Raw genomic sequence first — 24927 nt, forward strand, 5'->3', positions numbered from 1 at the left:
CATTCGCTCTGTTGCCAGATTGAGGATGGGGAGGGGAGACAGAGCCCCCCAACTCTTACGGGGGGTGTGGGTGGCGGGCTCGCAAACCTCAGCACACTTAAAACCCCGAGCAATCAAAATCAATCAAGAGCCGGCCGCGCCGGGCAGGAGGGCCTGGAGGGGGTGGGGATGAGACGGGGGCGGGGAGCGGGCGGTCCCCGCGAGGGGCGTAAGTCCCACCTCCCGAGGCGGCGCCTGGCGCGGAGAGTGTCAGGAAGAGGAAGAACGCGGCCAGAGGCGGTGCGCGGCGCGCAGCGCGCGGCAAGCAGGGGCCGGGCGGAGAAAGCGCCGCGCGGGCCACCATGGCCACGGACGAGCTGGCCACCAAGCTGAACCGGCGGTTGCAACTGGAGGACGAAGGCGGCAGCGAGACGGCGGAGCAGCCTGGCCTGAATGGGGCAGCGGCGGCGGCAGGGGCGACCGACGAGGCGGCGGAGGCTCTGGGCAGCGCGGACGGCGAGCTGAGTGCCAAGCTGCTGCGGCGCGCCGACCTCAACCAGGGCATTGGCGAGCCCCAGTCGCCCAGCCGCCGCGTCTTCAACCCCTACACCGAGTTCAAGGAGTTCTCCAGGAAGCAGATCAAGGACATGGAGAAGATGTTCAAGCAGTGAGTGCCCGCGCCACCCGGCCTTCCCACCCACCCCGCCACCGGTCCTCGGGCCCAGAACCCCGATCCCGCGCCTCCCGTGACTCCTGCTCCCAGACAGTCATGCCAGGGTTGGGGACCCCACAGCCTGTTCCAGATTATCACGAGGCTGCTTGATCCGTCTCTCGACCACCCATGTGGATCTAGGGACCCCCGGCCCCTGGCATGCAACCACCCTCATAATACCTGTCCCCAGGACACTATATGCAGCACACGAAGTGGGGTACTCCGCGGCCCTTTCCAGATAATAATGAGCCCCCGCTGTCCTCACTACCACATACACATGGGTCTGGAGATCCCCAGTCTCTGGCCTGAGACCACCACCACTGCCCTGTTGGTGATGTTTCCCCCAGGACCCCACACCCGCACATGCTGAGATTAAGGAGTTTTCGGCCTCCCTTCCCTGCTCCAGCTACTCTTCCTCACACCCCACCCCCAAGCTGGTTCCTTATCCACCTCATCAGGGACTTTTCAGCCACCTCCACTCTTGTCTCCACTCTCCTTGTTAGCCAAGACCTGGATTCTTGTTCCTCAAGTGGTCTCCCTAGGCAGAGACCTCTCAGTCCCTGTCCCATTCTGCAAGTGTCCCTCCCTCCTCTCTTGCTTATCCCTCCCCAGCCTGGCAGCTTTGCAGGCATCTCTGGGCCTCTCCTTTCCCCATTGTGTGTTCTCTTACCTCTACAGGAGCTCTGAGGCCCCCCGGCACACATCAGTAAGAAAGGGAGTCTCATCCTGTGCAACTTGCCTGTTTGCTTTCACCCCTACACTTATTCCACATAATTCCATGCACTGTAGCCCTCCCCAGGTTAGACAGGCATCCCCCAGACCTATGGGCTCAGCTCCCTCAAACTTCTTATCTTATGGAGGCCCATAGAGTAAGGGTTCCAGTGCCCGTCTGGTTTATCCTTGGGTTCCCCCCACCTCACCCCATAGGGGCTGATCTGGTCAGCCACACCCTCTTCCAGCCGTGTTTGCGCCCGAGGGTAGAGAAGGTATACCACCACCACTCCCCGCCATGCACACTTTGTTACACTTTCCCACCTCTTGCTGCCCACTCCTTGCCCCTGACTCTGGAGAGGGAACAGTGCAGAGGATGCTGGTCTGGAGTGGATCTAGAGAGGTAGAACCCTCCTGAGGCCAACCTTAGGATGGAGTCAGGAGGCCTGGCCTACCCCAGACAGGCAGCCCAAGGCTGAGAGACGGGTGCTGACAAAGCTGGCTCCACCTTGAGCTGGGCAGGAGGTTGGGGCAGGCGGGGACTGTCGCCACAGCCACACACAACAGACTGCCCAGACAACATGCAGGAAGCCCGGGAAGGGGGCGTTTTGCAAACCCACAGCTTGAGAAAGGCCCTTTCCCACCTCTCACCGCTTGCTACAACTGCAGCTTCTGCATTTGGCCCCACAGAGGAAGAGGTTTTTGGTTCCCAGCCCCGGGTGGATGACTGGGAGCCCTATATTTGTCTAAGGGTCAGCCTGGAAGAGAACCAAGTCCTTGACCACCCTCCAAGCCTGTGAGTGGAAGTCCATGGATCTGAGGAGCCTGCCTTTTTGACCCCAGGGCCTGTGTTGAAAGTCCTTCTAACATTTCTTCCCAACCCAAAACTAGCAGTCAGGAGAGCAGGATTCCCAAGATTCCTGGAGAAATAGATCGAGGGCTTCTTGAACACACACAGGGTTGGGTGTGGCTTCACTGGCTATAGCTTTCTTGTACAGTTTGCCCCCCCCCCCAGGGGGAATTCAAGGGAAATTACTCAAAGCATTACAGTATTAATGTTATGTTGTTATGTGCCATCGAGTCAGACCCGACTCATAGCAACCCCTCCTTGGGTTTCCGAGGCAGTATCACTACGGAAGTAGATTGCCCAACCTTCCTTCCGAGGAGTGGCTGGTGGATTTGAACCACCACCCTTTTGGTTAGCAGTCAAGTGCCTTAGGCACTATGCTACCACAGTACTGTATTAATAGTCCTGCAAGGCAGTTGGTGTCTCTTCTAGTCATTCCAACCACCCCATGATGAGGTTACCATCACTGTTGTGTCACGGCCACACAGCTAGAAAATGAGGGAGCCAGGATCTGAACCCAGGCCTGTGACCTCAAAGTCCACCCTCTTTCCCTCTTTAGCAACTCTTCGGGTTTCGTGTCACAAACATCTGCTTCCTTGTGGGAACACACACTCCTTCCATACCCCCTTCTATGTTTCTGGCTAATTTTTCCACCTTGTGACCCCACTGCCAACCCCAGGTCCTTCTTCTCTTAGGCTTCTATAGCATCCCAACCCCCAAACAAAAGATAGAGCTGTTGGGGAGAGCCCAGACACCCCAAATGAGGAAGGGCCTAGGAGGCAGCAGTTTAGTTGGAGGGGGAGCCCATGGCTCCAGGAATCCTCTTTAAGCTGCATTTGCGAAAAAAAAAAAAGCCTTTTTAGAGTCTGTTTTTAGAGTTAGTTTGATGGAAGTGGGGTATGTATGTACTTTGATGTTTTTTGGTGTTAGTTTATGGGGGAAGTACTTTGATGGAGGGTAGGGGAGCTGAGTCCCTCCAAGCCACCCCTTGGTGTCACCACCATTTGCTGGGGCTTGGGGAGGGAATAGGAAGGAGCCAAGGATGGACCTCTAGGGAAGGAAGTGTAGCTCACCCACTGGGGCCCTGGCGAGTATGAAAAGCTGCAGATTTCGTATTCAAGGAAACAAGGCTCCACTGTGCCAGCCAAGCCCAGCTCCTGAACAGCCAGCAGACAGGCTCTCGTGGAGGACAAAACCCCATTCTGCTTCCACTGGCCAAGTGGGGCTGCAGCCTCCTGGGTCCAAGCAGGGCCTAGGGATTGCAGCCAGGACCTCAGAGCCAGGCTCTGCCGATAGACTCCTGGCTGATCCCCTGCTCCCTGGCAGGGAAGAGGAGAGCCTGGGTTTCCATCTTGGTTCTACCTTGGATTTGCTTAGTGACAGCAATAGGCTGCTTGCCCTCCCTAACCAATTGTTGAGTCCGTTCTGACTCATGGAGACCCCATGTGTGTCAGGTGGAACTGTGCTCCATAGGGTCTTTGGTGGATGATTTTTCAGAAGTAGATTGTCAGACCTTTCTTCTGACCTCCTCTGGGTGGACTCAAACCAAGCGTGTTAACCATTTACACCACCCAGGGACTCTGTGAAAGGAGCAGTCTTATCAGATGAATACCAGTGGCCCTTTGGATCTGACATTCTCATTCCTGTGGAATCCTGAGCCCTTTGGACAGCAAAACTGTCTTCCTAAGTCTTCTGATTCATCCATTCAGTGTCCATTCAGCAGATACTTCCTGTGTACAGGCATACAGGGTACCCAAGGTAGACAAGGTTTCTGCCATCACTGAACCCCCACTTACAGCTCTGCAGTGTCTGGCTGGGAGAGACCCTTCTCCCCATTGTACAGAAGAGGTAACTGAGGCCCGGAGAGGTGTTGTGACTTGCTCAAGATCACTGGAGGAGGTTCTCAGTGACCAAACCAGAGCATCTGTGTCTGATGGGGATAGTGGTACTCATTTCTCGAGGTGAGGCTTGGAGGAGATGGCAGGGTGCTTGGTCCAAGGAGGCACTACATCAGTAGTGCCTGGACTTTCACCCTAGGCTCCCCTCCTGATGCAGCCCTTTTCCCTCCCTCTGTCCATCCTTGTCTGTACACTGGGGATAAGGGTACCCACTTCTCAGGATGGGGCTTAGAGGACATGATGCACATGAGTTCTGCTGGGATTCTGGGCATGAGTAGGCACTGGGTCAGTGGTGCCTGGACTCTCAGCCCAGGGCTCCCGTCCTTGTGTGGCCCTTCTCCCTCCCTTGTCCATCCATCCAGGGCTGTCTCTGGAATCTTCTACTTCTGGGCAGGAGAGGGGGTTGGAATAGACCCAGAGAGCCTCAAAGGAACTCACCCCTGGGAGGGGCTCTGGAGGGTTTTGTAAGCCGAGACCTGCCAGAAAGGTAAGGAGCCCCGTAATTCCGAACCTGCTGTGGAATCTGAGGAAGATGCCCTAGTTCCCTGATTTGACCAGCCTTGCCGGCCCTGACCCCAGCCGCATCCCTTGTTGTTGTTTGCTGTCGAGTCGGCCCGACTCATAGCGACCCCTCCTCGGGTTTCCGAGGCAGTATCACTACGGAAGTAGGATTGCCCAACCTTCCTTCCGAGCATCCCTAGCCACTTAAATTCATGGCCCCTTGTGTCAGGGAGGCAGGCTGCCCTTGCCATCTGGATGTTCTTCCCTTCACAAGCTCCCAAGCCCCCCTGCTCTCTACCTGCTCCACTCCCAGGTGCCTCTTAGACCCTTGCCATACTCTGCACCTCTCCCTGGGGAGCCCTTCCTATAAAACAGTGTGTTGCAGTGGTCAAGAGCAGGACCTTCAGCATCTGCAGCCCTCCCTGGATTTGAATCCCAGCCATGGGTCCTTGAGCCTTGGACCTTCCTGCACCTCAAGGCTCACCCATAGAACAGGGATAGTCACAGTACCCACTTCACAGGGTTGTTGTAAAGTGCTTAACCCAGTGCCCAGCACATAGTAAGAGCTTATAAATTACTGTCATCATCATTCATAGCTCAAGACCCCTTTATATGGGCCCTGTCCTGGGCCCCCCTCAGAAGAAAGGTTGGGCAATCTACTTCCATAGTGATACCGCCTCAGAAACCCAAGGAGGGGTCGCTATGAGTCAGATCTGACTTGACGGCAGTGTGTTTGGTTTTTTTGGTTTTGGTCTTGGGCCCCAAGTATGGCCTTGGTGGTAGTAGTTGGAGCTGGTATGGAGGTAACTCCATAGCAGCCACTGGCTGCGTCAACTTCCCCATCACAGAGCTACCCAGCCTGCCCTGCTGGCAACAACCTCATTGCTTTGGGCTAGGGTGGCAGAGTGATGTGGACACTGCATGAGAACCCTCCTTGTCTCTTACTGAGCAGAAGTTCTGATTGACAGCTACATAAGGCTTTGATAATAACAAAAATGGGAAAACAAATTCGTTATCACTTAATTACATGAAAGGCAGGTGGTGAAAGAAACAAGGGCAAAAGCAGCTCTGGAGTGATCGGAACTGGGGTTCTCCCTCAGGGCAGGGCAGGGCAGGGTACTCAGCTCCCCTGAACCTCTGTTCCCCCAGACACTGAGGAAGCTACCTGGTGAAGTCCTGAGGATTAAGTGCAAAAAGTTCTGCAGTTTCATCAGGAGCTCCTCATAGGCAGTACATGTGATAGGTGAAGTGTCTGAGAAACCTAGGTTTGTTCATTCATCCACAGACATGGTATTTAAGTTTCTGCTCTGTGCAAGTTCCAGAGGATTCTGTGAATAATGTTCCTGCCCTTAAGAGGCTTAAACTCTCATAGAGAATGGTGGTGGGTAAAGAGGATGAGCCCACAGGGCTGTAAATAGAAGGTTCCTTTCTTTATTGGATGGATCTCTGGTGGCATAGTGGATAAGGCATTTGGCTATTAACCAGAAGGTCACCTGTTCAAACCCACGAGCAATTCTGTGGAAAGAAGATGGGGGCGATCTACTTCTGTAAAGATTTACAGCCTCAGAAACCCAACGAGGGTAGCTATGAATCAGATTCGACTTGATAGGCTAAAAGTTGTCACAGGGATATCATAACACTGTGCCCCTTGCAGCCTGCCCCCTGCTTCCATGACCTCTCCTTGTTAAATGGAGCACCAGGTCCACCTGGTAGAGCTGCCCCCAAAGGAGCTTAATGTTTGAATTGAATCCTAATACAAGGGCAGTGAGGTGGGTACTATCATTATCCCCATTTGACAGATGAGAAAATCACGGCTCAAGGAGGTTGAATCACTTGTCCAAGGTTGTAATTAGTGGCAGAGGCAGGATTTGAACCAGGTCTGCCTACAGGAGATCCTAGAGGCCACTGAGGGGTGCTTTATGGTTTAGAGGCTACAGAGCGTCAGGCAAACCCTGTGTAAGAGGTGGGGAGGTTGGGTCCTTCCACCTACAGTAGCCAACAGCCTGGCTTTCTGGGAAATGCCCTATACCCTCTTTCCTCAGGTCATAAGGCCTAGGGAGGGGGTATTTCCTGGTCTCAGTTGCCTCTCTGTTCCCTCCCACTTCCCTTCTGCTGATGAGTCACCTCCTCACTCCCTCCCTTCTAGAGACTTTTGGTTCCCCTTTGGTTTGTACCTTCCTGCCTACTTGCTGGGTCCAAGGCCCAGGTCAGGCCGAGCTTCATCTGTGAGCACCCAGGCACTGGGAGGGCAGGCTTAACTGCCTCCAGGGAGGCAGGAGGCCCCTTGTGCACTGCCAGGCTGCCTAGAGGAGGCAGAGTCACTTGCAACCTCAGCAGGGACAGTCCCCACAGCCTCCACCAGCTGAGTTCCCTCTGTCTGCTGAGCAGCCTTCTTGGCTGACTTCTGCTTTTCAAGGACATCAGAGAAGCAAGGCTTCAATGCCAAACAGGGGCAGCTAGACCAGAGCCAGGCCAGGTGAGCCATGTCACGTCCAGCAATGAGCCCCTTGTCTGATTGCAAGGAACACTATAGACCAGCAGGCCCACCCTGTTCCAGGCACTTTGTCTCCTGTTTAACTTTTTTTTTAATGTCCTGTGAGATTATCATCACCTATTTTACAGATAAGAAAACTGAATCACAGAGAACTTTAAGTGACTTGTCCAAAGACACACAACTAGTCACACAGAGACAGAATTTGGACCTGGGTCTGTCTGACTCCATGCCCCCCTGCCCATTTTGTTACTCAGTGGTCTCTCGACCAGCAGCATCAGCATCACCCAAGAGCTTGCTGGAAATAACAGTTGCTCGGACCCCACACCAGACCTGTTGTATCAGAATCTGCATTTTAACAAGAATTGCCAGGTGATTCTTATGCACATTAAAATTTAAGAAGCACTAGGCTACCTTGAAACCAGCTCCCAACTATTTCCTTAAGGGTAACCTGGGGCAGGTTACTTAACTCTGTCTGAGCCTTAGGGGGATAATGAACTGCTGTCATAATAGTTATTAGGAAGAGTAGACTGGGGAGAAGGCTGTGCAGAGGAAGCTGTAGGCTGGAAACTGGGTGCTGCTGCTGCAAGCAGTGGAGAAGGGGGTGCCCCTCCAGTCTGTGCTCAGCATGGGGGAGACTGTTGTTGAACCCAGGTTGGAACCCTGACTATATGTATGTGTGAGTATGTATGTGTATATATATATATATATATATATATATATATACACACACACACACACATTTATATGTATCTCAATTGCCATCAAGTCAACTCTAACTCATGGCAACTCCAAGTGCGTCCGAGTAGAACTGTGCTCTGCAGGGTTTCCAATGACTGATTTTTTGGAAGTAGATCACTAGGACTTTCTTCCAAGGTGCCTCTGGGTAGACTCGAACCTCCAACCTTTAGGTTAGCAGCCAAGTTCATTGACCATTTGTACCACCCAGGAATTTCTGAACCCTGACCAAAAAAAAAAAAAAAATCAAACCCACTGCCATCAACCAATTCTGACTCATAGCAACCCCTATTGGATTTCCAAGGCTATAAATTTTTATGGAAGTAAATTTTTCATCTACCTTCTGGTGGGTTTTGAAACCCTGACAGCTCCCAGCAAATTGCCATCAGCCTAGGGCCTAGGGTTTCTCTCTCTCTCTCTCTCTCTCTCTCTCTTCTCTCTCTCTCCAGCAGACTCAGGGCAACAGAGCAAGCCTCAGATAAGACTGGAGGAAGTGGTAAGTGGCTGGCCTTTTCCTACATGAGTCAGGCAGGCAGCGGGCAAGGCAGCCAGGAACAGGATGCACTTGCCTGAGCAGAAACTCCCCAGCACATAGACCCCCACCTGCACTCTCCCTCCATGCACAAGCGGGTGGGGTCAGGCTGACTGGGAAGACCAATGCCATCCAGCCAGCCTGGCAAGCAGGGCCAGAACTTTCCTGCCCCAAGGGACCTGCCTTCCCATTTTGCAGGACAGAGAGTGATGTCTAGAAGCTGCTGGTGCATCCCCAAGACAGGATGGGAAAACCACGTCTGCTTGACTGCTGAGAGCAAAGCCAGCTGGGCACGACCAGCTCCCTCTCCAGATGTCTGTCCTCTTAGGGACCCCATGCCTGGAGGGGCTATCAGCAAGGCAGGGGTCAGGAGTTCCCTACCTTTTCCTTGTGCAGTAGCCATGATAACGCTGCCTTGTTCTCCATCAGACTATACACCACAGTTTGAGGGCAGGGGTCACACATAAGGAACATCTCTCTTATCAGATACTTCCAAAGCCAAAATGGGCTTTCTTAGGCAGTAAGTTTCCCATCCCCATAGGTTTTCAAGACAGCAAGCAGGGAAATTGTCTAAAGAATTTAACCCTCCTGAAGGGCTAAATGGCATGACTTCTAAGATTCTTCCCAACCCGGAGGGTCTCTAATGAAGGGTCTGTAGGTATCAGGACACAGTATAGTAGTTAAAAGTGAATGTTTTTTATCAGGCTTGGGTTCATTTTCCAGCTGTGTCTTTGTCACCTCTGACCTCAGCCAATTCACTTCCTCTCTGAGCTGGTCATCTTGCCTCTTTAAGAGAGGTATTTATGCCTGTTTTCATGGAATTCTTGGTGAGGATCTGATGTCAAACACTTGGCACAGTGCCTGGCCATAGTAACTGTTCAGCAAAGAGTGACCACTAATAATAAATAACATTGTTCTGAAATGGGGACGAGTCCTGGATGCAAGGCCAAGGCATGCATTCTGCTGTACACTGTAGGACTGGCCACTGCACACCTCCATGACCCCTGGTTATAAGAAGCCAGCTGGGCGAGGCCGTGCTCAGCCCAAAGGGGCAGTCTCTACCTGGGTGGCAGCTGGCTGCCCCACTTTTAAGTGGGGATGGGAGGGGACTTTGTCCCTAGCATCCAGGTCGGCAGCTGCTGAGCCCTCTCTGGTGAGACCTATTCAAGGGGAGGCAGTAGGGATATGGGCAGAGTGCCAGGTGCAGCAGCCTCCCTCTGTGCTGGGGAACAGTGCTGAGCTCCCAGGGTGAGCTTCCTTTACACTTGGGTTAGATGGCATTGGCCTTTCCAGGCAGACCCCAAGCTGGGCTCACAGCACAGCCTCCCCCTACCCATCTTGCAGGCTTGAGAACTCAAGGCCCTTCTTGAAGCCAGGAAAAAGAAAAGGGTTGGCAAGCAAGGGAAGACACCTTTCAGCCACTGGGATTTTGCTGACCACCAGCTGTGTGACCCTGGGCTGGGCCCTGCCCACTCTGGGCCCTGACTTCTCCCCATCACCTGAAGTGGGTGAACTAGACTCTGGATAGATGCCATGTGCTCAACTCTCTTTTCTTGGATCCTCTGAGCCACCTAGAGCCTCCATTCCAGCTCAGGGTTTGGGGTGAAGACACTGATGGAAGACAGGGTCTCCTGAATACAGGACATGCCTCTTGCCAGCCATCTTAGAACACCATTCTCTCCTGTGTTGCCACTTGTCCACCTGCTGGGAGCACAGTGAGCGTCTCCCCTCTTGTCACTCTTCCCCTGTCAGAGCGGAGGCTCCTCTTCCCCACTGTGGGGTGGGAGAGAAAAAGGCTGTCTCCCTTCCTCCTGAAGTAGGAGTCTTTGAGTCAGGTCTAGTGGGAGGAAGTAGTAGGGCCTTCAGAGGAGGGGAATGGTGGAGGGGCCTCTTGATCGGCTAGTGCAACCCCTGCCCCCAGGCATGTCTGCAACAAGCATGCCTCCCAGCCATGTACTAGCAGGACTTATCCCCTTGGGAGAAGCCCAATGTATTTTTATTATTATTATTATTATTGTTATTATATCATTTTTATATTTTATGTACAAAGTACTTCATATCGTATCTGGTACATGGAAAGTCCTCACAATAACAGCCACTATTATTATAATGGAGGCCTTGGGTGGCACAAATGGTTGGTTTGCTTTACTGCTGATTGAAAGGTTGGAGGTTCGAGTCTACCCAGAGGCACCTCAGAAGACCTGGAGACCTACTTCCAAAAAATCAGTCCTGGATTTTTGACACACAAGTTGCCATGAGTCAGCGTTGGCTTAATGGCAACTGGGTTTTTTTTAAATATATAGATATAGATAATAGATATAGATAATTAATGGGTTTTAAGCACCTGCTATGGACCAAGCAACTTTTCATTCTGTTCCAAAGGAGGTTGCTCTTAGAACCAATACGATGGCAACTAGCAACACAACTGTGTGTTAGGTATTTTATATTTGTAATCTCATTTAATCCTTAACAATCCTTAAAGTAGATATGAACAATAATAATGCATCTTAATAGTAGTATTATAGTATTGTTGTTAGGTGCCATCAAGTCAATTTCAATTTGTGGCAGCCCCTTATGACAGAGGAGAAGTGCCCCCATAGGATTTTCTAGGCTGTAATCTTTACAGGAGCAGATCAACCTTTTAGTTGGCTGCCCCAAGGCTCCTTGGTATTGTAATAGCAAGGGGTATTAAGTGCTTCTTTTGGGCCAGGGTCTGTTTTAAGACTACTTGGGTCGTCTCTTTCAGTCCTTGCTGCTGTCCTATGAGATTGGTCCTTTGATCTCTAGGACATGGACGGACAAAGTGAGATTCAAGGGGTCAAATGACTTGGCCAGGGTCACCCAGAGGTGGCAGAGCTGGGGTTTGGACACAGATCAGTCTCAGCAAAGTTGATATGACCACAAATCTTCAAGGCCATCTTGCGTCAAGTTAACCCCCAAATATGGCAGACCCCCAGCCTCAGGCCGGTGATCCAGAGACTACATCAGAGTCCTAGGCATATGGCCAGTGTCTGTTCCTGGGAGCAGTCCTTCCCAGTGTCACCTCTTCTGGGAGGCTCCCACTTCCTCTCTGCCTTCCATCACCTCCCTTTAGGTGATTGATTGGCTGGCACTGCCACCAACCCCTGCGTTGTCCCCTTGGGGGCCGAGCCTGCTTGAGGTGGAGCCCAGCCCCCAGTAATTGATTGACCCTTGATTGATGCAGGCTGCCGTTCAAGCTGTGGTTTGAGCTGTGGCTCAGCCAGGTCTGGGAGCTGGCAAAGACCAAGGGATCTATAGCCCAGGTTTCTGTCCAAGTGTGGACACTTAATCTGCACTTCCTCTGAAACTGAGCCACCCCTGGCTGCGGGAGAATCCTGTTGGCTTGAGCATTAAATAAATTGGGGATTCAGGAAGAGGCAAGTGGGATAGCAGAGAGAGGAACGCATGGGCATCTAGGGAGGAGGGATTAGGGAAGTGCCCGCGCCTCTGCAGCCCATGTCCCTGATCAGTCACATGGGGAGATAATACTGACCGCCCAGCATCTGTAAGTGCAAGGGCTGTAAAAAGAACTTCTTGACACATAGTAGGAGCTTAATAAATGTAATTAAATCTCATTATAATGGTGATGGGAGCAGTGGGGTCTTTTGTAGGATTCTTAACCTTCATTTGTGGGGACCCAAGTTCACTTCCCAGCCAGTGTACCTCAATCATAGCCACCACCTGTTTATCAGTAGAGGTTTGCATATTACTGTGATGCTGAATAGGTTTCAAGCAGAACTTGCAGACTAGGAGTGGGAGGAAAAGCCTGGCAATCTGCTCTAAAAACCAGCCAGTGGAAGCTATGGATTGCAATGGTCCAATCCGCAGCTGATCATGAAGATGGCTCAGGACTGGGCAGCTGTGCATGAGATCACAACAGCAGCTCCAATAACAACAGCATAATGGTGGTAACTGCTGTTTGTTGAGTTAGCCTGTGTGCCAGGCTCATGCTACGGGCTCATGCCATCTTCACAGTGACTCTGTGAGTGGACGTCATTGCACCAGGGCTTCTCAGCCTCAGCACTGTTGACATTTGGAGCTAGATGATGCTTTGATGTGGGGCTGTTCGGTGCACTGTAGGGTGTTTAGTGCCCTTTACCCACTAGGTACCAGTAGCACACCCCGCCCCCAGTCGTGACCACCAGAAATGTGTCCAGACATTGCCAAATGTCCCCTGGGAGGGTAAACTCTCCCAACTAGAAAGCTGCTGCATTTTAAAGAGGTGGAGACAGAGGTTTATGCAGCGGAGTCTGTATTGGATCTGGCAGAACCCATGCCTTTCATCTCTGACCCAAAGTGAAGCCCAAATTGAAATGGTGGTAGGGCTTTGTTTTGCTGAGGTGGGGGGTCATGTGGTTTGCCTCAGGAAAGACCAGCTCCCTCACCAGGCTCCTTTTCTGTTCCAAGAACCTGTTGCTACAGGTCACAGAGCAGCTGCCCAGCCCCTTCACCAAGATGGAAAGAGGGCTCACCGCTGTGCCCTGCACAAGGCCCTGCTACTCATGGTAGAGGCTGGACCATGGGCACGTCAGCCTCCTGAGTATCATAGCCCACATCCTCTCACACCCACTCCCCCAGCCAGAGCCACTGCCCATCTGTCCCCACAGGGCCTACCTTGTCACCCCACAATGGGGAAGAAAGCCACAGGCATCACCAGAGACCTATCTTTTCTGTGCTGTGTCACTTCCAACCACTGACTCACTTGCTGGTGAACTATTTATACCCCTCGCACAAATGCTACCTCAGGCTCCAGGCAGACGGCTGTGTTCTTCTGGCAGCCCCGGGACACATGTAAGGAGTTAGGTGGGGGCAACAGGGAGACTGGGCACAAAGCAAATGTGTGGCTCATGAGCCCAACAGACCTGGGGTGGAAGACCACCCATTGGTGTGTGTCCTTGGACAAGTCACTCAACCTCTCTGAGATATCACTGTAAAATAAGCCCATTATGAGGATTACATCAATAAGTATATAAAGTTCCTAAAGACATTTTAGTAATCAGAGTCCCTGAGTGGAGCACACGGTTGAATACTCAGCTACTCACCAAAAGGTTGGCAGTTCAAAGCTACCTAGAGATGCTTCAGAGAAAAGGCCTGGTGATCTGTTTCCCAAAAGATTACAGCCATTGAAAATCCTATGTGCAGTTCTACTCTGAAACACCGGGGGTTGCCATGAGTCAGAATTGACTGAATGGCCACTAGTTTGATTTTTTTCCCTTTCAGTCAATGGTCTGTACTTGGGGTCCACAGTCATGCAAAGCTTGTGTATAACTAGAGAAAGGGGAGAGGACCAGCTGGCCCTGAAGAGGGTACAAGAATGAGATATATGTTCACAAAGGACCTCCAAGCCCTCAGGACCTATGTTTCTGGAACTCATGTTTCTGGAACTCAACCCCTCAAGGTGACACCAACACTGTCACCCTGCTAGTGTGAGAGCATGGAGACTATACAGGTTTCTTTGGGCCTAGAAAGTCCCATTTCACCAACCCTGAGACCACCCTCTCCAGTTGTACCAGGAGACAGAGGCAGGGCAGTGTTTGGTTGGCCTGATAAGCAGGGCCGGCCAGGCTGTGCAAAATAATGCCTGGGTCTGCCAGGCTGTATGTTCTGGGCACCACTGAGTACCTCCCCTGCCCGGTGATCCAGGGAAGCCCGTCTAGGACAGTGAGAAGCTGACTGACACTCCCGTCCCCACAGTCCCCACCCCTACCCTCCACATCCCATCCCTATCTCTGCCCAGCAGTTGGTGGTAGCAAAAGAAAGGAGAAGTGAAGGGTGTAGGCCAGTGGCATTGTTACACCTAATCACCGTTCAAGGCCGATCCAAGCACCCAGCAGGTGGTATCTCCCTCCACGCCCCACAGGCACCCTGTACAACATGTTCCCGGACACAGCTTTCCTGCCACCACGCCTTTGCTCTTGCTGTCCCTCCTCCTGGAAAGTTGTAAGTGGCTCTCCCTCCTGTCACCTTTGGCCCGGCCCTATGCCATGTGGCATCTTTTGCCTCACTGTTCACTTGTCAAAGGCAGAGACCCTGTTAGATTTCATTCATGATTCATTCGTTCACCACTTGCTGAGCACCCTACTGTGTGCTTTGTCTCCCGCCCCTCCACTCCCCCAGCACCTAGCACAGAGTAGACCCCTAGTACCAACAGTGCTGAGTGACAAGAGCTGCTTGTTCTATGGAAGGAGGCTGCCTTTCACGTCCATGTCGCATCCTGTTAGTGGTTCTCAAGGGGGGACCCCAGGAGACATTTGGCAATATCTGCAGACGTTTTTAATGATTAGGACTGGGGAAGGCATCTAGTGGGTTGAGCCCAGGGACACTGCTAACCATCTTACAGTGCACAAGATAGCCCCACACTCACTGCCAACTGAGGTCTGACTCATAGCGACCCCTCCTTGGGTTCCCAAGATGGTATCTCTATGGAAGTAGATTGCCCAGTCTTCCTTCTGAAGAGTGGCTGGTGGGTTTGAACCACCAACCTTCTGGTTAGCAGTCAGATTCCTTAGGCACTATGCTACCAGAGCTCCCACAATGAAGAATTATCCAGCCCCAAATGTCACCAGTGCTGAGGTTGAGAAATCCTGCCCTAGCCCACAAGACCTTGTCACCTGGGTGGGGACAAGATGCCCCTTGGGTTGTCATGGAGATTCTGGCAGGCCAGCTGGTCCTGGGGATGGTCAGTGAGTGCTGACATCAGATCCCCCACTTGTCCAGTCTACACCTGCATTATATTGTGAATTCTTTTCTCTCTGCTTGTTCTTGTCACACTCAGTACAGAGGGGCTGTGATTTCAGCTACCTTGTACAGCAGGCTTGTCTAAAAGTTAGCACTGTTCAACATGCATGAGACTAGCAGGCCAGTTGATGAGTTCCCCATCATCAGGTAACCAGGCAGGAGCTGGGCCATATACAGGGACTGTGCTGGTGGGTGCTCTCTGACATCCCCTCGTTCTTTGCATTCCAGCTGTGACCACTCTGACTGGCCAGGTGTTACCTGGTGCTGTTGCTACACAAGTGGGCAGCTTTAAAAAACAAAAATGTATTTTCTCAGTTCTGGAGACTGAAAGTACCAATCAGAGTCTTATCTGTGTAGATTCCTTCCTTATCAGTAGCCCTGGGCATTCCTTGGTTCCTTGGAGTTTCTTGACTTGGAGATGATCCTCATATGGCATCTGTCTTCCCACAGGTGTGTGTGTGTGTGTCTTTGTGTGTGTGTGCCTGTGTGTCTGTGTCTGCATCTAATTTTTATAACTCAGAAGTGATTAGACTTAGGATCCACAAGTATAAGGATTGAGATTCCAACACGTATTTTGAGGGGACACAATTTAATCCACAACAAGGTGTGAGGTGTCCTCAGTCTCCTTCTCTTTGCACCCATAGGTATGATGCCGGCAAGGATGGTTTCATCGACCTGATGGAGCTGAAGCTCATGATGGAGAAACTTGGGGCCCCCCAGACCCACCTGGGCCTGAAAAACATGATCAAGGAAGTGGATGAGGACTTTGACGGCAAGCTCAGCTTCCGGGAGGTAAGCCCTGAGGGGTTGGTGGCCCAGAGAGGCTAAGCCAGTCCCTTTATCACAGCCCAGATATCCTAGAGCAGAAACCAAAAGGGGGTAGGGACCTTGAGATGCCTTAAGCAAGAAACAAGGATATCTGTTTCTTCATTTAGTGAGCATTTATTGAGTGACTACTATATACCCAACCCTGTGCGGGCACTGGGGGTACAGAGAAAGGCCCTATGCTCTAAAAGTTGTGGGGTATCAAGGAGGAGATATTCAAAGGATGAAATAACCCAACGCTCTGATTCAGGAGAAGAGGTGGGTGACAAAGACAAAGGGGTGGTACTGTGGGTCTGAGTTGAGTCTGACACTGTGCTGGGTGACTGCACACACCTGCCTCGTTTACTACTCACTCTGAGACAGAAACTCTGAGCAAGCCTGTTTTATGGAGGAAGAAATGGAGGCTCAAAGGCAGATAGCAACAGTACCAGACCTCAGGCAATATAAGGTTGAATGACGGGGAGGCTTTAGAAGAGTTGAGGCTGAGCTGGGCCTTGCCAAAGAAGCAGGAAGCATAGAAACCAAACCCAAACCAAACTCACTGCCATGGAGTCAGACCTGACTCATAGCGACCCCTCCTTGGGTTTCCGAGGCAGTATCACTATGGAAGTAGATTGCCCAACCTTCCGAGGAGTAGCTGGTGGGTTTGAACCACCAGCCTTCTGGTTAGCAGTCAAATGACTTAGGCACTACAGAGAAAGAAAAAGGTGGCAGGGGTCCCTGGGGAGGACAAGACACAGGGAAGGAGGCTGTGGGCCATACAGAATAATGAGGAAGTCAGAAGGACACAAGTTCAAATCCTTCTGTCATTTTCTGGTGCCAAGACTTTGCTCAGGATTGTTCCTATTGAGGAGCCTTCCTCGTCTGCACAGTGGACACAGTAATAGCACCTTTCATACTCCATAAATGGGGTTCTTGGAGAGGACTAATTTGGGGAACAATGGGAGACAAAGATAAGGGGTAGGTTGAAGCAATGTCATTAGGATTCCCAATGGAAGTCGGAAGTAGATGGAGCCAATCTGGCTTCAGAGCCCACCCACCACAGAAACTCAGGATCCCAGGAGGGCAGAAGATGTGCTGTCTAACTTCCCATGGACAGATGGGCACACAGAGGCTCAGAGAGGGAGGGGCCCAGGGGCCCAGGGGCCTGTGCAGGGATGTGGAGCATGGAGGGGCAATCCAGGCTCCCTGTCCTGCAAGTACAGGAAGGTCTGAGGCTGGGCCTGGGTGTGGCATGGACTTCGGTCTTTTCCCCTCTTCCTGACCCCATGTGCATCTCTCTGCCTAGTTCCTCCTGATCTTCCACAAGGCAGCAGCAGGGGAGCTGCAGGAAGACAGTGGGCTTCACGTGCTGGCCCGCCTCTCTGAAATCGATGTCTCCACCGAGGGCGTCAAGGGGGCCAAGAGCTTCTTCGAAGCCAAGGTGAGGAGGGGGAGGCTGTACAGAGTCTGGGATATGCATGTGGCCAGGGTACAATGGGGCTCTGGGCTCACCAACTCACTCCAGGGTTAGTTGCAGACAGCAGGTGGGGAGCTGGTGCCTTGACAAGCCCATGTGGCTCCTGGCCTCTGTCCCCTCCCGTTCCAGTCCTTTCCAGCCTTCCCTTTCTCTCCCTGCTCAGGACAGTGAGTGAGGGGTATATTATCTTGAAGAGGTCACAGGCACAACCTTGACCTGTCCCGCCCTGGGCACACAGAGCTACCACCGAGGAGGTCTGGGCCTTAAGAAGAGAGGGCCAAGAGAGCAAAGTAGGCCTAGAGACACACCACTGGCTCTTCAGGGCCTCTCTGAGACACCTGGCCACCAGCTCCTGCCTCTAGGGAACATCGCAGGCCCAGAGGCCACCTGCACACCAGCATCCCACAAACTCATTACGCCCAGAGCCTCCTCTCCCCTTCCAGCACACACTCAGATGGAAAGGACAAGTACAGTCTAGTGGCTCCGGGATCCTGCCCAGCCAGGGCCACAGAACACCTGCCTTTCCTTGCTTCTCCCTCTTGCCATGTTAAGCTAAGAATATTCCTTTCAAAGGCCACCTCCCACCTCCATCTGAGCTTCCAAGTGTTGATGGTGCACTTCAGGATTCACTGGTAGGATGGGTGTGCAACTGGCTCCCCAGGGCAGGAAACAGAATAAAGATAACAATAACAGCAGTTACTACCATTTATAGGACTCTTAAAACCCTGGTTCATTCCTGGGCAATGCACCTCACGTGCAGCTACCACCCATCTGTCATGGTGGAGGCTTACATGTTGCTGGGATGCTGATCAGATTTCAGCAAAGCTTTTAGACTAAGACAGACTAGGAAGAAAGGCCTGGTGATCTACTTCTGGATATCAGCCAATGGGAACTCTGTATGTTGCAATGCTCTGACCTATTACCAAGCATGGAGTTGGTGCAGGACAAAGCAGTACCTTGTTCCATCATGCTAGCGTCTCTATGGCTCTGGGGCCAACTTGATGGCAGCTCATAACAACAGCTACTATGCATCAGCATAGTTTCTTAATCCTCCCGACAAATCTGTGAGGTCAGAGTTGTTGAGCACCAGGTTGTAGGTGCAGAAATGGAAGCTCAGAGAGGTTAACAAAGTACCTGGCCCAGAGCCGGGCGAGTGAGAACAGAGCTATGTGCGTTGCTGGACAGAGGCGAGGAGACCCCTCCTACCCTGACTGCTGGGTCTCCCCTAACTCCACCCCAGGTCCAGGCCATCAACGTGTCCAGCCGTTTCGAAGAGGAGATCAAGGCAGAGCAGGAAGAGAGGAAGAAGCAGGCCGAGGAGATGAAGCAGCGGAAAGCAGCCTTCAAGGAGCTGCAGTCCACCTTCAAGTAGCCAGGGGCTGGGCCTGACCACCCGGCCATGGCCCAGTACCCAGCACAACAGGCGAGGGCCAGTGGGGGTGGGCACATCAGGGGCCGGGCCTGCTGCTCAACCCTCTCTGAAGGGACCACTACTAGAAACCTAATGTCTGTGAACGGAGCAAGTGAGGGGTCCTGTGAGGGGCCCGGCCTCCGCCTGCTCCCTCCTGCTGTTCTAGGCTGTGACACCAGCTCGGCTCCCTGCCTGGCCCTGTCCTCCCTGGCAGTTCCTGTGTCTTTAGCGTCTGTATCACGTCCCAGCTGCCCTGCCACCTGCTCCCTGCCACCAGCTCCTGCCTCAAAGGGACTTGCTCTCAGCCCATATGCCTTCCCTCCCCTCCCTCCTTTCCTCCCCTTTTTCTCCCTTGTCACTTTTTCCCAGTCCCAGGCTCTGGGGCCCGCTGAGAACCCCTTCCCAGAGCTTGGAAGAGGAAGGTCCTGAGGGGCATTGGAGAGTCATGGCTGCCGGGTAGATCGCAACCCAAGGGGCTTTTCCTCCAGCTCTGTTGCCTCTTTTTGCCTGAGTGTGTATGTTGCGGGAGAGACGGAGTTCTACATTGGTGAAGAGACCCAGGCCCCTGACACCCCACACTGACATCAAAACCCCAGATCTCAGGGCACGGCAGGCCAGGGGGAGGGGGCAGCTGTGCCAATCTACCTCACAGGCCCACCCTCTGCCAGTCATACCATGGGGCCACGGGCAGGGAAGGCTCAAGGGGGCAGAAACACCACTCCACCGTACCCCTCAGAACAGCCTGCGGGTGTCAGAGGGCTCCTGAGAAAGTAGGGTGGGAGGAGGAATTGGCCCCTTAATAGGGAAGGCAAGCAGCACTCTGTCCCACTTCTTCCAGAAGCCTCCAGGAAGTGCTTTATGTGTGTTGCATGCACTGGGCAGTAGGAAGCAGAGAGGCCTCACTCAGTCCTTCATACCATCCTGCCCCGAGTATTGTCCACCTTGCCACTGGCAACGGGACATGCTCCACCATGCGCACCATGAGGAAGCATGGGAACCCCAACCCTCCTTGTGCCTGTCGGCTGGCAAGCCACGGCCAAGTTCAAACCACTGGCTTATTCTACCACAGCTCCCAGTGTGCTCGCTCACATGTGTGTATGTGTGTGTGTGTGTGTGTGTCATTGCTGTGTCGTGAAACTGTGACTATCACCCAATCCAAACAAAAGAGCGGCCCATGAGGCCACGGAGTTATGCAATTTTCAGTATGTGTCATGCCAGCATCACTGCTTTTGAACTTGATAACTCTTTATTTTAGTAAAATGCCCCAAGAGTCCGCAAAGCTCCTGTTGGGCTTACAGAGGTGTTATTTTTTTGGCCTTTAGTATCTGCAGAAATTAGGAGGTACTAACCCTGATGCAGCAGCCTTGGCCCTGGATTGCATTTGCCTTAGCAGATATGTTTATACAGATGAATATAAATATTTCTTTTGGCATTTTGCTTTTTATTTTTTTTCCTCCCTTCTCACAAAAAAAAAAAAAAAAAAAGCTACTTCTTCATTCGGTGGTACGATTATTTTTTTTAACTAAAATAAGATAAAATTCTATATTCCTATGTGTGTGTGGTTCTTGTTGGTTGATGGGGGTGAGGAAGAGTTGGGAAAGGAGTGGGCAGGGTACCAGGCCAGCAGGTGCTCAGGGGGCTTTAGGGTCATGGCAAAAGTCACAGGAAGAGAGGACTCCTCATAATGGGAGAGGTTATGGCCACCTGCTATGTCAGGTGCTACTCTGAGCACTCTGTGTGTACTCACTGAATCCTCCCAGCCAGCCCATGGTTGGGGTGCTATGTTTATTCCCCGCTTGGAAACAACCAGGAGGTTGGTAAGACAAACCAAGTCTGCCAGAGACACTGATAAGGCAAGTGGGGTGGGCAGGATGCAGGCCCCGACTGCTGAGCCTATAACCTGTGCCCTTAACCACCGAGCCACCCTGCCTTAAGCATTCAGGGTTGGAAGTGTGTCTCCATGCAGCAGTGACATACAACACGATGGCTGAGGGCATCAAGGGCATGGGGATTCCGGATGACACCCCCAAGCATCCTCTCTGGCACACACAGACACCCCAAGCATCTCAATACACACAGATACCCCCCACCACACACACACACCCCACAGATACACACATGCAGATGACTCAAGTGTTCCACATACAGAAACATCCAATTATCCCACACAGAGACCCCACCCATCTCCCACACACGGACACCCCCAACCATCCCACACACAGACACCCCAACCATGCCCAGTAAACACACCTCAACACACCCAACCCCAGAGACCCTCAAGCCATCTTGAGCAGGCTGGGGAAACACGCCGGGGCAGCGGCAGCTCCATGTAGCTTTGGACAGATCATGCACCCCCTTGGCCTCAGTCTCCCCATTTGCTCCAAGCGGGGTGAGGCTAGGGTGTCAGGGTCTTCCCAGCTCTGGCTCCAAGTGGAGTACACCCTTCTGCCAGGTGCAAACTGAGGGGAGGTTGGGAGCAGGAGTTAGGAATTAGACTGGGCATCGTTGCCCCCGAGTGGGGATGGGCGGTACTACAGCAGCCAGGATGCCCCTTTACTCCTCGCCGTCCCTTCCTTCAGGACAACGTGCTTGAAAGGTATTTCCTGGGGTTTTGGGAAACACCACCCAGTGCTGAGATGCCAACATCATTAACACAGGACTTTGGGTTAAGCACTGCCTCTCACCCCTTCCCCAAGGAAAAAGCAACATGAGAATCTCTCGATCCCTAGCTAAAGGGTCTCACAACCGAGGGAGAGACCATCCTAAACGGGAAGAGTTTAAATTCAAGCTTCAGTGCTCGCCCCCAGCTGGCCTGGCGACAGATGTGGGCTTCAAACCCTTGGAATGTGAGAGACGTCCAGCTGCCCTTTGGTGAAAAAAACGACTCATCAGAGCTGTCCATCAACAGGCCTCAGCCAATAGGAGGCCCTACCCCTCAGCCCCCAGCCCCTAGCCCAGACAGAGGGAGGGTAAGGGGAGAATGAAGGAGGCTCACAGTGATTCAAGGACCAAGAGTGAAAAGGGGAGATTGTTCCAAAACCCTCACTGAGCCACCTGCCCCTCACCAAATCCTGATCATCCTCATAAAAAACCTCAGCCCCTCATTGCATCCCCAGCTCCTTGCTTAGCCCCCAACCCCTCAGTGAGCCTTTAATTCCTCACTGAACCCTCAAGCCCTCTCTGAACTCTCTACCTCCCACTGAACTCTCAGATCCATTGAACTTTTAACCCCTCACAGCCTTGGGTCCCACCCAGTGCCCCTCTCCACACACTGAACGCTCTTGTCACAGAATGCCTTCTTCCCATCCCCGTGATGTCCACCTGGTTTTGAGAAGAATCCCTGCCACAACCCCGCAGCCTGGCCCCCTTGGTGGGCCTCACCTGAAGCACAACAGCTGCCACCAGAGAGTTCTGCCCAGTGGCCAAAAAATTGGGGCCCCACTCAGTGGCACCTGCCCTGTTTCTCACACTCCCGCCCCACCCACAGCCTTGGCTTTGTTTCTCCTGAGGCCCATCCCCAGCCTCAGCCCAGCCTCCCTGCTCCCAGTGCCACTTGACTACTGCTGCCAAGGCACCTGTGGTTATTTTTCCACCACATTCTGGCCCTGTGCAACTCAAAGACTTTGAGTCCCAGGTCCTGGGAGGACCCTCCTCACACCTAGGCAAGCACACAGTACAGGGGGTAGGGGCTCTGATATCCTCATACCCTCAAACCTCTTGATCCACTTTGGACATGGAATCTGTAGGGAAGGAGTTCTTTCTCAATTCATAGCCCAGGACTAATTTCATCCTGTTCAGAGCTTCCAGCCCCCAGCCCTCCTCTCCAGGGAATACTTACCACCCTGACTGGAGCAAGGCTCACCCGGATGCAGGTACCTGCTGGCTCGGCAGGAGCTCCACTAGTGCTGTGCAGGGGTCCTGCCATGAAGACAAAAGTGCCCGGGGCCCACAAAGGTCATAATGTCCATATTGACCCTAACCATGATAAAAACACAGTGGCTGGAACGATGGGTTCAAACATAGCAATGATTATGAGGACGGTACAGGACCGGGCAGTGTTTTGTTCTGTTGTAGATGGGGTTGCTATTGAATCAGAACCAACTCGAAGGCATCTAACAACAAGACAAAAATGACACTAGAGATGACATAATAGAATTTTGCAAGACAAATGATTTATTCATTACTAATACCTTTTTTCTACAACATAAATGGCAGATACACACATGAACTTTGCCAGATAAAATATAAGGAATCAAATTGACAACATCTGTGGAAAGAGAAAAAGAAGAAGCTCAATACCATCAGAACAAGGCCAAGTGCTCACAGTAGAACAGACCATCAATTACTCATATGCAAGTTCAAGTTGAAGCAGAAGAAAATTAAAACAGGTCCACAAGAGCCAAAGTATGACCTTGAGTATGTTGTTGTTGTCAGGCACCATCGAGTCATCTCCATCTCCTAGCGATGCCATGCACAGCAGAGTGAAACACCACCGGTCCCACACCAGCTCCATGATCCTTGCTATACTTGAGCCCATCATTGCAGCCACTGTGTCAATCCATCTCGTTGAGGGCCTTCCCCTCTTTCGTCGACCCTCCACCCTACACCAATCATAACATCCTTCTCCAGGGAATGGGCCCTTCTGACAAAAGTAGGTGACCAAAGTAGGTGAGATAAAGTCTGGCCATTCTTGCTTCCAAAGAGCATTCTGGCTGCACTTCTTCCAGGACAGATCTGTTAGTTCTTTTAGCAGTCCATGGTACTTTCAGCATTCTTCACCAGAACCACAACTCAAAAGCATCCACTCTTCTTCAGTCTTCCTTATTCAATGCCCAGCTCTCACATGCATATGAGGCAATTGAAAATACCACGTCTTGTGTCAGGTGCACCTTAGTCCTCAAGGAGACATCTTTGCTCTTCAGCACTTGAAAGAGGTCCTTTGCAGCCAATTTGCCCAGTGCTATACATCGTCTGATGTCTTGACTGCTGCTTCCATTGGTGCTGATTGTAGAACCAAGTAATATGAAGTCTTTGACAACTTCAATCTTTTCTCCATTTATTGTGATGCTGCTTATAGGTCCAGTTGTGAGGATTTTTGTTTTCTTTATATTGAGATGTAATCCATACTGCAGACTATAGTCTTCAATCTTCATCGGTAAGTGCTTCAAGTCATCCACACTTTCAGCAAGCAAAGTTGTGTCACCTAAGTGTCACAGGTTGTTAATGATTCTTCCCCCAATCCTGATGCCACGTTCTTCATATACTCCAGCTTCTTAGATTATTTGCTTAGCATATAGATTGAATAAGTATAGTGAAAGGATACAACTCTGACATGTTCCCTTCTTGATTTTAAACATGCAGTGTCTCCTTGTTCTGTTCGAATGACAGCCTCTTGGTCTATGTACAGGTTCCTCATGTGCTTAAGTGCTCTGGAATTCCCATTCTTCTCAATGTTACCCATAATTTGTTATGATCCACAAAATCAAATGCTTTTGCAATAAAACACGAGTAAACATCTTTCTGATATTTTTTGCTTTGGGCCAAGATCCATCTGACATCAACAATTATATCCTTCATTCCACGTCCTCGTGATATACCTTGAGTATATCCTACCTGAATTTAGAGACCATCTCAAGAATAGATTTGATGGGAAACTAAATTGATTTGTAAAGTTTCACCTAAACTGCAATAAAACATTCAAAAAAAAAAAAAAGAGGAAAGAAAGAATACATTTGAATACTGAACACTAATGACAAAAAACCAGAGAGTTGTGGGATGACATCAAGGATATAATTACACATGAAGAAAGCAAAAGGTCATTGAAAAAAACAGGAAAGAAAGAAAAGATCAAAATTGATGCCAGAGGAGACTCTGAAACGTACTCTTGAATGTAGAGTAGTAGCTCAAATGGAAGAAGGAATGAAGCAAAAGAATTGATTCAAAGGGAAGCTCAAGATGACAAAATGTTATAATGAAATGTGCAAAGACCTGGAGTTAGAAAAACAAAAGGGAAGAAAATACTCATCATTTCTCCAGCTGAAGAAAAAATTCAAGCCTTTAGTTA

At 51.5% G+C, this 24927-nt stretch overlaps 1 protein-coding gene across 1 annotated transcript; it reads left to right on the top strand.

Moving 5' to 3' along the window:
- The first annotated feature begins 341 nt into the window (after positions 1-341).
- On the top strand, positions 342-18824 carry EFHD2 (EF-hand domain family member D2). Its single transcript, XM_007950758.1, has 4 exons — positions 342-646; positions 15813-15960; positions 17282-17416; positions 18693-18824. Exons 1-4 carry the CDS (start codon positions 342-344, stop codon positions 18822-18824), a joined length of 720 nt encoding a protein of 239 aa, XP_007948949.1.
- Positions 18825-24927: the final 6103 nt, after the last annotated feature.

The sequence above is a fragment of the Orycteropus afer genome, unplaced genomic scaffold, assembly GCF_000298275.1.
Source record: "Orycteropus afer afer isolate SDZICR_OR568_19922 unplaced genomic scaffold, OryAfe1.0 scaffold00288, whole genome shotgun sequence".
Classification (NCBI taxonomy): Eukaryota; Metazoa; Chordata; class Mammalia; order Tubulidentata; family Orycteropodidae; genus Orycteropus; species Orycteropus afer.